The sequence below is a fragment of the Lutjanus erythropterus genome, chromosome 24, assembly GCF_056507025.1.
Source record: "Lutjanus erythropterus isolate fLutEry1 chromosome 24, fLutEry1.hap2, whole genome shotgun sequence".
Taxonomy (NCBI): Eukaryota; Metazoa; Chordata; class Actinopteri; order Lutjaniformes; family Lutjanidae; genus Lutjanus; species Lutjanus erythropterus.
In genome coordinates, this window is record NC_139340.1 from 11,676,024 (window position 1) to 11,689,633 (window position 13,610).

Genomic DNA, 13,610 nt, shown 5'->3' on the forward strand with positions numbered 1-13,610 from the left:
TTTCAGTTTGACCAACTACATCACTTCCCTGATATTGTGAAGTTTTCTCAGGACCACCAAGTTTTTCATCTCAAAACTACAATCAAATATTAACAATGATTTCTAGGGACTAATGGAGCAATTAAAAATCCAAGTCCAAGTTTGATGATGGCTCAGCTGTCAGTGCTAAAAAAAAAAAGTTTAAATTGCAGAATCAAATTGAATTGTGACCTTCAAATCAAATGACACCCCTATTAATTATTGATTCACAACACGCCGTGTGTCACACTACACATGGAGAGCCAAACTATACAGCGATGTAGTTCAAGAGAAATATGCAGAGATACAAGAGAGGAGGAAATGAAATGTATTTACCTGTTAAAAAACTATTCTTTAGAATCGGTGACACCTGGTCAGGGTATATCACATTTCCCAGATCCAGTGAAACGAAGAGAGCCCACAGAGAGCCAGGACCACTGTTTGTTTTTATAACTGATGCAACATGCACACATGTTTGATTATGCATACAAATGCAGCACACACACACACACACACACACACACACACACACACACACACACACACACACACACACACACACACACACCTTGCAAAGACAGTCTAGACACTTACACAAACACTATCCAGACACTGTATTGTTCTATTTTTGCAAAAGGTAACCCTCAGAAAAACATTTGAGGTATTTTAAAAATTGTATGGCACAAAGCCTAAACAACATGCCAACGTTAATTAAGCATGATATTTTGACTGCTGACTGGAAAAAGTCAAATACTGGCCATACAAAGGTGTCCGCACCATGATCATTGATGACTTTTGACCTGTCACACAGCCCCACCCCATGCACCTTTGCAGAAGACGTGGTTTTATGTGAATTTGCGCCGTCTAAACTGAGCTGCTGTGTCTTGATATACATTTGGTTATATAGCAGAGTGTCCTGGGAGCCCCCTCTGTCGATGGCGCATCCTTGATTATAACAGTTCCACTCAAAACAGGTGGAAATGCGGGGTAGTTCGCAGTGGAAAAGGGCCGTAATATGACAGTTCATTTAGTGCCAATGCAGGAAGAAGCATGCCCTTTACAAAGCCAGGCAGAAAGTGAGCGAAGCTCAGCTTTCATGCAGGGAATGTTTCCCTTTTTATTAAGAAAAGATCCTACAATCCTACAAGAAAGTGAGAATTTCAGAAATGTTATTGTTGGACATCAGAAAACACAGTCATTAGCTGCAGGACTGTGCAGCACAAGCAAGAATCCTGGGCATCGACAACAACAACAGTGACGAGACATGCATGAAACTGAACATGAGGAAGGTGAAATGTTGATGTTAATGTCACGTCCTCTGGATGAGTCCCAGTTCATTTAAAGATAAATGTCTACAGGCTGTTGGACAACCATGAAAGTGTGGGAAGGTCACACAAGGTCCCATCATATAAGCATTTAATAAATTGTAGGCTTTTCCCTGTAAGTTCAGATGAATTTTTAATGTCTGTCAGTGTTTCTATCATTTATAATTTTGCTCTGACAGCGAACAATCTCACTCGACACAATCATTATAGTTTTGGTGTGGACTCCACTTTAGTTAGAAGGACTTTTAAAATAATATGTTGTTTTTGTTATAATTATTTTTCCTTGTGTGGACGGCTGTTTAAAGCTGCATCCAACTTGTAAATATAACAAGCGTAAAGTATATGGGATTCAGGCATTGAGTAGTTAATGTAAATTTACAAGAAAATGGTTTATTTATCGTTAAGTTTGTGGAGAAAATGACACAGTTCTTTCAAATCAAGACACACAACTTCCTACAACTTTTTATTTCTCTTAACCACCAAATACAGGATGCACTGAAGCTGCAGAAACATTCACTCATGACTGAACATCTAATTAGCCGGATTGAGAGTAACCTTATGTTTAAAAGGGACTGCAAAGGCCTTCCTTGACATGCTATGAAACTTGTTTGCACATCCTCAGCACACAATCTTCCACATACAAAAAAACACAAACCGATCCGTTCAGAAAACAGAGAAGAAACATACGCTGTGAAAAATATTATGTAAAAAACACTGCAGAAGAAGTTAGAAAGCTTCATCCTGTACTTTTATCAATCGCACAATAACACCCCCTCAGTGACACCTTGTATTGCAGGACAAATTACAACAAAATTAGAAAAAAAATATACAAAACTAACAAAGTCTGACTTTTTCAGCAGACATTAAAGTCACAGGAAGGGAAATAGGTAAAACATAAAAAGAAATTATCGGGACGGGGCAGTAACAGAGATCCACTGTGTCTCCATGATTATAGAAGTTAGGGCCTTTTCACACCACCGCGCTGTAACTCACCGCCTCCAGTCATTTCAGTGAGGGAAAGCCTGTCATCACGGCGTGGACTTCAGCAGCAGCAGGCGCTTCTTAAAACGCTCTGCTTTTCAGGGGACGCTCTTGCAGGTTGGCATTTTCCAGGGTGGTTACCGTGTGGCGGTGTGAAAGCTTCTTTAAAATCTGCGGCGCTTGTTATTCGGCCCATCAAAGACTCCCGCGACTGGATTCCCCCTGCCAAATCCAGGGGCCGGTCCGACTTGAGGACCCAATGGCGGCTGTTGCGGCTGTTGCTGCTGCTGCTGCTGTTGCTGCTGTTGCTGCTGCTGCGGTTGCTGCTGCTGCTTTGGGGACTCAACTTCTGGTCGGCCCCCCATTGGTCCACCCTGAAGGTATCTGTCGTTCCGCTGTGGCATCATGGGGTCAGCGTTACAAGAATGACATTTAAAAACCAATTGTGTTATAGGTATGGGATCATGTTTGGAAGTTAGTCATGAATATCCAAAAAAGTTTTCCAAGTCCATCAGTCAGGGTTTAGTTTGATCCAAGTGTCACCATCCGAGAGTAAAAGGTGGTTGAACCAAGCAGACAAAGGAAGAGAGAGGAATAAGACTATTAGTTAAATCTACAGTTTTCAGATCAACTTTCAATTCCTTCAAATTTTGATATAGATTTTTTTAAAGGCAGCCAAAGGTGTACCTATGCTCAAACTCAACCACTACCTTTATTTTATTTGGGAAATCCTGAGAAGCCAAATTATTTACTTTTATTCACTGTTTTTTAACAGTTTGATGCACAGTCCTGTTTTATGCATTGTTCTCACACATCCTATAAAAAAAACGGCTTCAATGTGAAGGAGATAAGCTATTTTTTCCTGATACATTACCATGGGTCCATTCTCTGCCATCAATGGTGTCCCCATATTTGTAGTTCCCTCGGGGCCAATGGCTCCTCCCCTTCCACTCATGCCCATCATTTGACCCTGGTTACCACTGGGCCCCGGAGAGGCCTGGTTAAAGCCATCTACACGCAAAACAACGGAGCATTGGTTTGTCATTTGGTGGGTCAAAGTAATGTACCCAACGCCCCGCAAAAACTGAACGCTAGAACTAATCTCAGTGACTTCAGAGTAAAAGTTAACGTTGGCTTTTGGTCATCCAATGAAGACTGTCATTTATAGGTCGCATTTTTAAAAATTACAGTACGCCTTAACAGTATGCTCAATTTATCAGTTAGACCTTTACAAAACAATTATACAATCAGGCAAAACCCTGTTAAGTCATTCAAATAAATGATCCAAACACAACCAAAAACCAACGTTAATTTAAAGTGGTCATCAGCTGGTAAATTATGTTAAAGCAGACATTAAAATTCACATATTTACAGGCAGACAGTGTAGTAAACAGAAAGAGAGGTTCTCATTTTAACTCCTACACATTGAGGCCAAGTGCCGACGTCCACATCTTTGGCTAATCGAACCTTGGATTGCACATCACCTTGAGTCATGGAGCACACAGAGGTGTTACAAAACAACCTTGGACCATTTCAAAAAGCAGTCAGACATGCACGGACAGCACAGGTTCAATCCAAACCAAACACCAATCCCAACGACACAATCCTCCACTGCCACACAGATCCACACACTACTAATAGGTCTGAAAGCAGAAAAAGATAAGAACGCTTTGACTGCAACTGTAATCACAAGCAGCAGAGTCGGAAAAATGTTCACATCAGCCTCAGACTCCGAAGTACGAGATTTCTGAAACGGATGAGGAAAAGACCAAACATGTCAAAAGCCTGGTGGCAGAAATCAGCTAAGTTTATATGAGCTCTTTTGTTTTTACCACCACAAATACTGTAATCAACAAAAGCAGCTAATTTAGGCTGTTTATCTGGTGTGATTATGAAGGTTAAGACCTTGGAATAGCTCTTGCACACTCCCACTCTGACTTCCTTTGGAAATATGTACACACTATTAGGTTTGTTTCAACACCAGTACAGCAAGTGCCTCGGTTAGAGTCTAAAATGCTGGATCAGGTAGTGGCAAGTATGCAAGTCTATGGACCGATCCAGTGTAATGTAATTTATTATCATAATGTTTTTTTTAAAGTGAGCCAGGGTATACAACAATTGCATCAATAATGTCACATCCTAACAGTGTTAGTAGTGCTCAGTGGTTAAAAACGAATAATAAAAATAAAAATAAATGCACAGAAATCAGATCAGGACACATTATCAGCCGATACGCAAAGTTCAGGTATCAGAATTGAATCTGCGTGGAAAAAAAACATCTGAACATTTCCACACACTACAGTAGGCTTCCAGCATTTAGATATATCCAGTTTGATCCCCCTTATCTACCTATGCTTTACTATATTTCCTTCATGGAAAAACAAATGAAGAGCTATGATGGAAGCAATAAGTGCTCTTAAAAACACATTGCAATATATTTGTGCACAGCTGACTGGGCGAATGATTACTCAGACTAAGTGGATATTAACTTTCACAATGATGTGAGGTAAGAGTCTGGCAGTAAGTGCACGTTCATCCACCTGGTTCAATGCGCATTCTCAATGGAACTGGAACAATGGAAGTTTGAAAAAAGTCGAAATATAAAAAAAAAAAAGAGAAAAAAATTGGAAACAGAGCAGTGCAATGGAAACAGAATTAATCAACATAACAGAAAAGGATGGATTAATTTGCATTTTCTTTTCTGGACTTTCTGGAAATTCATTTAGAATTGGCACTGCATTTGGATGGAAACGTAATGACAATTTTCCAACATACAGCACATAATATATACGTACATATGTTGCACACACATGCGCGCACACACACACACACACACCATTAAATACTACTGCAGACAAAACAGCCAAGATGAGAGATATGAAAAAAATTACCTAGTTAACTAAGAGAAAATCATTTAAACCACACTCTCAAACAACTGACTCCTCCCCAACAAACATCAGTAAATATAAACTGGAGAACAAATGACAGAAAGCTGAGATGATGTGCAATCCTGGGTTATCATCTTTTTAAGGTGAAGAGCCACCATGAACCTCTGACAATCTGTCCCACATTACAGATTCAAACCTCAGTCCCCAGCCCCTCATCCTGCACAAACACAGCTTCCTGATCAAAGTCAACAGACGTTTGTCTTTGGTTGGTTTGGTTGATTTTGGCTGTTAAGATGGACTAAAAGCCAATGCAGCTAATAAATATTCTTAAATGAACTATTTTCACATATTTATCAATGGCTTCTGATGAGAAACACGTACCATATTATCTAATCTTATTTAGAATCTGCACGTAACTGAGGATGAGAGCTCGGGGACCATGAAGCCCCGCCCCAAACAAAACAACCCCCTTCAGTACACTTTATATTCTGTTACATTATGTTGTCATGTAGTGCATTATGTTTTTCCCCTCCTTTACATTACATCCCGAGTGAGTCCATTTTACACCAAGAACGGTGTCAAACTATACAAAGTATGAATTAATACGATCCAAAAAAAATGTGAATAGATCTGTTGAGAAGGAGTCACTCGGGATGCAACAGAAATAATCTGTTAAACGACATGAAAGCAGACATAATTCATCGTCACTCGATCTGGTTTTGCATCAACCAGTCTAAAACAGTCATGCCCGTACCTCCCATATTAATGGCTCCACGAGGGCCCAGCTCACCCACTCTCATTTCCTGTTCTCTCTGCAAGAAGCGAAGAAGAGCCTTCAGAACAAAAACCTGCTGAAGCACTTCAGCGGATAGCCGACCGTACAACACTCACACTGTACACGTATTGATTCTACACAGACCTGATAACAGCTAAGTCAACTGCCCGCGGCTCTTGTAATTACAATTCTTTATTATTGACAGAAAATGTGAGCTTCAAAGTTAATTTTAATGATTTCTTGCCTGTGTTTGAACTCTGGCAAGACAGATTTGTTTTCCATCCTCCTGCTGGTCTGTAGATTTGCTCATCACAGACCAGCCTGTTGCAATCACAGTGCAAACTGAGCTCACGACGAATCAAATCGGCCGGACGTGGGCGAGCAAATCTTGAAAAATAAGCCGCATAAACTGGGCTTCATTTCATTTACACAATTATGTTATTTTTGTTATGTTGTTTGAGTTTAAATTATTTATTCTGTCGGCTTCTTATGTCAAAACATCTTTGTAAATAAAAATCTACATTACCTCATTCACACATGGCCCTGACACACCAAGTCAACCTAGAATTTTGTAACACCAAAGACCTCACGTTGTCGAAGCGAGGACTACACCTGACCAAGAGCGTGCATGTATTTTCTTCCCCTCACCATTGTGTTTGCAGCTCTTTACACGTCTCCAGTGGGTCCCTTATATGGAAATTTAGTTTTTTAAGCCTTTTGATTTATCTAGCCTATACACCAAATTAAAAAATATTTAATATTTCATCAACTAAAAGGCAATGAACCAATGCTCTCTGTCCATTCCTCTCAGTCGAAGGCACACGACTCTGAATCAGCTGTCCCAAAATGAAGGCGGTGCGTTTTTTTCACCTCTGTAACTGTTTCCACACAGTTTTAATAATGAAAATTAGTGTCTATTAAATGAAGCATTTACAGACTGACTTGTATCTATTGATTATGAGGAAAGAAAAGCTGGGGAAAAAAACGCACAGAATTTTTGACTATTTCTGATGCAGGTTTAACACGATTAATCGGCAAAACATCTGCTAATTAAGGCCAGCTATCGTTCATGATAGTAGACATAACACAGTCAGCTTGGTGTTTCAGGGCCAAAACACACAGAAACAAACGGTACGCTACCATCTGTTCATTCATTCATTCATTCATTCTCTCACAATAAAACAATTAAGAACACATTTCCTTCACATCCAAACTATTGCACAACCCTTTCTCTCAGTTTCACACATAAAATCTTGCAAACACACAGTGAATAACATTCAACAACAGAAGATGAGCAATAGAAACGGCTTAAATCCGTCACTGAATGTCACTGAATACATTTTATCACCACTCTGTACATGTCCACCATAGTGGTGAAATGCAGCAGCTGCATGCAAATGTATGTATTTACGCTCTTCATTATGAAAGTAAAAATATATAGACTCAAGATCGTATTACTGACCCTTCATCAGGTGTGCAAGTTTAATTCATGTGCCAAAACTAGTCAGCTACTGCAATAGTAGTTTTCCCAAAGGGAAGATATGCAAAATTACTGCAAATACTTGATGCTCAACCTTTTTTTGTGTGTACTTACCTGTGAAATGGTCAATATCAATATGTTGCAATTATGAGAAGGAAAGTAGTAAAGTGATAAAACCCTACATCACTGATGCACTATCATCCCTGTTTGTCTTCAGACTGAACAATGATGCCTGAGCTGTAGCTAAAGTGAACCACTAGATGGCAGCAGATACCATTTATATTCTGGGAGTCACTATTTAACAGCAAACTGATGTTTGCAAAATAGATCTTTAACTTAATGTAAATCAAATATGATATTTTTAAGGTTGACAAAAGCAGCTAGGTAGTAACTAAGTTAGGGAAGTAAAGTGTCTTTTTGTATAAATATCAATCCAACTATGACACAACACACACGCTCCCCTTCAGTTTGAAATAAAAAATGATATGAATGAATGTATCCCACTGAAATCTACATGTTCATTGCGAAAACTATTTTTTGGTGAAATTTGATGTTAGTCAACGAAGTGAAGACAGTTTTCCAACTACTGACAGTTGGACAGACTCGGTATAAACTGGACGGTTGGTCCTAGAAGCAAGTTGTCAGTGTGTGCTTGTGTTAGATGCATGCAAAGATGTAGACTCCAACAGGACCTCTAAACAGAGCAAAGGATTTGAAGAGAAAAGTTATAACATAGAAATCAACAATTTATCACACAAACAGACACTCATACTGACAGTTAACACCCTAGAATCCACTCAAACTTTGTTTCTGATCAAATACAATCCTCTAACTTGTACAGACTATATTATGTATTTGTGTATTTCCTGTGCTGACCCATCAGACTCAGTCAGTTTCTCACATGCACACAACACCCCACCTTGAAAAACTCTAAAACTGTGGGAAAACACTAGTATTAAATTGGATATATTTCAGTGTGACAGGAAAAACTAAAACTCTACTGAAACTCTTCTCTCATCCACATAAATCAACCTCCAAAAATAATAATGAAAACGGATTCCTCAAGCTTACTGAAAACAGGTAAAGCTATTCTTTAAGGTGCATGATTGCATCCAAACTTAAAAACATACAGTATGTATAGAACAGAGAAGAAGAAACTGCACATAATTCTGGAGAGTCCCGAACCATGAAAACCCTGTTGTACCAAAATGCATTGGTAAACAATGTCATATAATTTTGCAGAGTGTTAGCACCATTAGCTTGTTCTCCCTGCAGGCTAAGGTCAACATGCCTGTGCTGAGTGTGGTTACACAGTTGGTGTTTTTAATTAATCTATTTAAACTGGATAAACATGATTTTTGGAAAGACATTGAAAGGATCATGACAAGAACAGAGTGAAGAAACAACGTGAAATGTTAATTTAGTACTTAACTTACTGATAATAGTTATAATACATTGCTGATAAATAAAAACGGTGCAAGTTTAATAATATAATACTTGTAGTTTGTGTGGGTGTTTCTCATTTTTCACGTGTAGTTCGACACAACGAACTGCAGTATTAAGGTAATGTGTTTCCATGGCAGCCTGACCACAACTATTCAAATACAGGAAAGTCATGACAAATAATCAAAAAGATGGAAAATACTGCCTTTATAGACAGTACCGAAAGCTGCCTTGACACTATGAGGAAACAGAAAATCCTTCCACGGCAACATAATTCAGTCGAGATGCAAAAGATTCAAAAATGAAGGCAGATCGTGCTTCTGGTAATAAACTTTGAGCTCAATCAGACAGAAAGCTGCAAGGAAAAAATACAAAAGTCTGCACCTACTGCAAGACCAAAGACCAGTAACTGAGGATAATGATGTAACTTACAGAGGATATAGCTTAAGTATCTAAACGGCGCAAACTGTTCAAATCTATTTCATGTTATTGTACATGATACTATGATATGTATCAGTAATGCAAACGTAAGTGGACAAGCTTTAGTGTGTCTGTAAGTGCATTTGGCTGCATGGCTGTACTCACGTTGTCCATGTAGTTTGGTTTGAAGCCGTCCGGGTGGCGTCTCAGGTCCTCCTGCTCTCTGTGCCTCATCATCTCCTCCTCTCTCCTCCTCCTCTCCTCTTCATGCCTTCAGCCAGAGAGACGAGAGGGAATTAGTCAAATAAAATCATGCACTTAAAAAAAAGGAGAGCATAATGCCAGCAACTGAAATAATCAGCACTGGCAAATCTCTCACGCTGTCCTGACGATTTGCTGAAGAGAGGAAAACGCACCTCATCTCTATCTGCTTTCGTCTCTGCAGCTCCTGGTTGCGGAGCTCCTCCAGTCTCCTCAGCTCCTCCTGACGTCTCATCAGATCTGAAGACACAAGCAAACCAACAGACGTAAGAAAAAATGGCAGACAGCATATAACTCTGCAATCACTCTTTAATAACAAAACTCTCACAACATTAATTTACTCCAACTAGAGGCTGCTTATTAAAACACCAATATAAAGGGGGACACTAACAGCCACAGTCCCTACCTTGTCTCATTAACATGAGCTGATGTTCATGTTTGGCTGATTCCAGCTCAGCCTCCAGTTTCTCTTTGGCCTCCCTGATGTTCTTGTCCACCTGCTCTCTTTGCTGTTTCTCCATCTCATGAAGAGCTTTCCAGCGAGACGAGTATTCAAACTCAAACGTCCCCGGCTGAGCAAAATGTGGAGGCTGCTCTCGTTCCCTGGTGGGGAAAAAAAAAGTTTATTTTAAAAATAAACTAAAACTCCAGTGGCTTGTTAACAGTGAACAAGACGGGCCAACTAAAAGAGTCTGACTAAGCCTGGTGAAATTCAAAACAATTAACACTTACTTATGGTACTTTGGAATCTTCTGCAGCATTTTTTCAGGCAGTCCATCCTCATCATCAAAGTGCTCTGAGGGCTCCACGATGGCTGGACAGGGTGTGCTGAAAAAACGCAGGACAACAACACATGAAACCCTCCGATTACACGAATTAAATCAAAGTAAGACAGAGCACCAACTTCACCAACACACTCCTTACGTGGTCAGCAGCAGCGCTCCCTCTGTGCAGCGCTCCAGGGCTTTACGCGCAGATACTTTGTTTGCAAACTCTACGACGCCTCTCCCAGTGGGACGACCGCGGTCATCTGTCACGACAATAGCCCGTTCCACCGGCCCAAACTGAGAAAACGCCTGATGGTGGAAGGTGGTTTTCATGTTAAATATCATGCCACGGAAATCAGAATCTCAACAGAGCAGCAGCAAGCAATTCTGTTGAATATCTGAAATTTTATCAGAGTGCGATTTTACCTGCTCCAGCAGCTCATTTGTTACTACAGGCAACAGGTTGCGGACTGTGAGTGCAGCACTATGTGTAGCAAAGCGGACCCTGATTGGTCGATTGTTTATAACAGTCCCATCCAGTTCAGCTTTGGCAATCTCTGCCAGCGTCCGGGTTTCCTGAATGACAAAGAATGAAAAGGAAAAAGATGATGATACCTCACAGAGGCACATGGCAACATTCATTAATTATGTAGAAATACATTACATAAAAACTGCTATCTTGACTTAAAGGAACAGTGTGCAGATTACAAACACCTCTCCCTTGATGAAAACACATTTATTACTATTATAATGCCAAAATTGGGTTTTTGCACAATCAATCTCCCTATGTGGGTCTAAATATTATTATATTATATAATATATTCTGCCAATAAATCTCCCAAAACTTGCACACTGGACCTTTAAAGCTATTTGACAGTCCAGATTTGCACCTGTGTGTAAAACTTTGCACCACTGTCATTTCTATAATGATTAATGTAAGTGAGTCCCATACTTTCAAAGTATATATTGCTGCATTATTTGCCATATATAACACGTGTAGAAGCAACTACATTACAATGTAATGACACGTGGAGAAGAAACAAGACATTCTGTGCACCAAATGTCATTTCAACATATAAAAATCTGAAACTAATATGATATGGCTTTGGCACAGCGCAACCGATTTAACTCAATCAATAAAACTGTATATACGCTGTAATGCACGTAATTACATATAACCTGCAACATAAAATAATATACTAATATTAAACATAGGGGTGTCAAGTCAACCAGCACCTTGTGCTACCGCTAACATAGGAGCTAACCCCCTTTTTTAACCACGAAACACACCGTTTAAAACCAATGAGCAGACGTGTGTACACACCAGGCGGACGAAGCCGAAGCCCCGGTCTCTGTTGATGAAGACCTCGTTAATATTTCCATATTTAGAGAACATGTTTTTGAACTCTTCCTCCGGGATATCCAACGGGAGATTGCCGACAAAAAGCCGTGACCGCTGGGTGAACGTCTTCTCTCCGGGCTTCCGAAAACTCGTGATATCCAGAGTCATTTCTGACGGTCCTTCCTCGCTTCCTTCCCCGGCGGCTCCCTCCGCTTGTTCAGCCGAGGGGGACGGCTGTGGCGGCGGCGCTGGGCTGTCTTTGTTCGCCGGTGTCTGCTCCGGGGCCGGGGAGTCGGTCCCGGGTTTGGCTGGTTGAGGAGAATTACTGTTTTGCATATTCGGTTGTTGCATATTTCGGTTAGCCATACCCTGACAAGGTACTTTATGTATTTGAATTTAACTAACTTCGTGGGGGAGGCTTGTGGTCCGGTGCTGGTGGAGCACACACCTCCAAGTTTTCAAAGATGGCGACAGTTGCGCGCGCAGCCGATGTCTAGAAGGGAACCCCAGACCCGCAGAAGATCTCGCGAGAATTTTTCTTCCCCTCGAAATCACGATCCTCTCCTGACCCAATCCAAGTGGTTTCTGTCTCCAAACCAAACTAGATTTCATCCACATCGTTGTCACATTAGAAAATATATTTACTATGTACAAGATCCACAATAAGGAAATAAAATGTACAAATCTCGCGAGAGTGTTGCAAATAAAGGGTTCCGGTCTACACACGGCCTTAGGCGTAAAATCAAAACACCAACTAGGATTTTTGTGACCCCCTGGCCCCTATTTTTTTTTTATTATTATTAAATGTTTTATTTTTGCTGCACAATGCCTAATCGTTTTATCAATAAAACGAATGTCTTACACTGATTATTATTATATAATATCAATATTATTATATCTATTGTGATATGAAAGGCAGCAAATCCTCACATTTGAGTCTTACATTTGCAATAATAATAATAATAATAATAATAAAACAAATTAGGATAATAATAATAATAATAATAATAATATACAGCCTGCATGGGTGCCTCATCAGTCAAGAAGTTAATGTCAAGTCAGATTTATTCATATAGCCCAAACATTTCGACTGGTCCTGATCCTGTTGTGTCTTTTGCTGTTCATTTTTGTCATTCGATCAGAGTTTAGGTTCCTGAGGTGCTGCTGAAAGCTTTTTCCATGACAGAGCGACCATCTGTCCAGATATTATGGCACATCTGTGCTCACATACTCCGTAAATTCCTCTGTTTGACAAGGGCCTGAAGGGTTTCTGTCTTCTTACTTGCTCTTCTGTCAGGGATTCCATATCCACACAGGTCAGAGGGCTGCTGTCTGTCACTGTTAGTCTAAATGTATATGAGTCTGTCCATATATAGGCTACATACCATGTGTTTCACTCAAGGAACGTGAAAAAGCAAGCAGCTTGTAGGGCATGCATAGTTTTGGAGGGTCTTGTTGTACGTTGCCTGCAGAAATAATGAATGCTCATTAGGGTGCAGAGGAGGTTTGCTGTTTGATCTCTTTTGATCTGGAGCCCTCAAGCATTTATTTTACATATAAGACACTGATCTTCGTTAAACATGTATTGGTTGCAGGTTACAGGAGCATGCAATGTTGCAGAAGCAAACTGCTCCTACAATATTACTCTGACAGATGCAAACCAGTAACAACAAGAGACTCAGTTTGACAGTGCAGTGCACAGCAGGTCAGCTAAAAGGACTTTTTAAAATGAAATATTATTATTTTCATCAAATAAACACATGTACTACATAGCTGTAGTAGGTGAATAAATGCAGAAACAAATTAAAACAGGAATATCAATGTGTATCCCATTTTTATAAATTATTTATTTATATATCAAAACAAAACAAAAGAGCACAGGAAAAAAACAGGATAAATTATATAAATAG

The 13,610-nt window shown here is 39.9% G+C and overlaps 1 protein-coding gene across 2 annotated transcripts; it reads right to left on the bottom strand.

Annotated features, from left to right (window-relative positions):
- Positions 1-2,043: 2,043 nt before the first annotated feature.
- Positions 2,044-12,160, bottom strand: pspc1 (paraspeckle component 1). 2 transcript variants are annotated; one of them, XM_084713699.1, is made up of 10 exons: positions 11,683-12,160; positions 10,785-10,934; positions 10,516-10,667; positions 10,324-10,419; positions 9,998-10,194; positions 9,747-9,831; positions 9,496-9,601; positions 5,967-6,024; positions 3,199-3,335; positions 2,044-2,719 (listed from the first exon to the last, which is right to left on the bottom strand). In XM_084713699.1, the coding sequence occupies exons 1-10, from the start codon at positions 12,064-12,066 to the stop codon at positions 2,489-2,491; spliced, it is 1,596 nt and encodes a 531-aa protein (XP_084569825.1). In that variant the 5' UTR covers positions 12,067-12,160; the 3' UTR covers positions 2,044-2,488. The 2 variants fall into 2 exon arrangements, with proteins under 2 accessions (XP_084569825.1, XP_084569826.1); XM_084713700.1 differs by lacking the exons at positions 3,199-3,335; positions 5,967-6,024.
- Between the last annotated feature and the right edge of the window lie 1,450 nt (positions 12,161-13,610).

Coding starts and splice junctions, on each gene's coding strand:
- pspc1 (XM_084713699.1), bottom strand. CDS start 12,066: ATGGCTAACCGAAATATGCAACAACCGAATATGCAAAACAGTAATTCT. Junction 9,832..9,997: donor GCTCATGTTAATGAGACAAG/GTAGGGACTGTG, acceptor TTGTGTCTTCAG/ATCTGATGAGACGTCAGGAG. Junction 2,720..3,198: donor TGGCAGAGAATGGACCCATG/GTAATGTATCAG, acceptor ATGATGCCACAG/CGGAACGACAGATACCTTCA.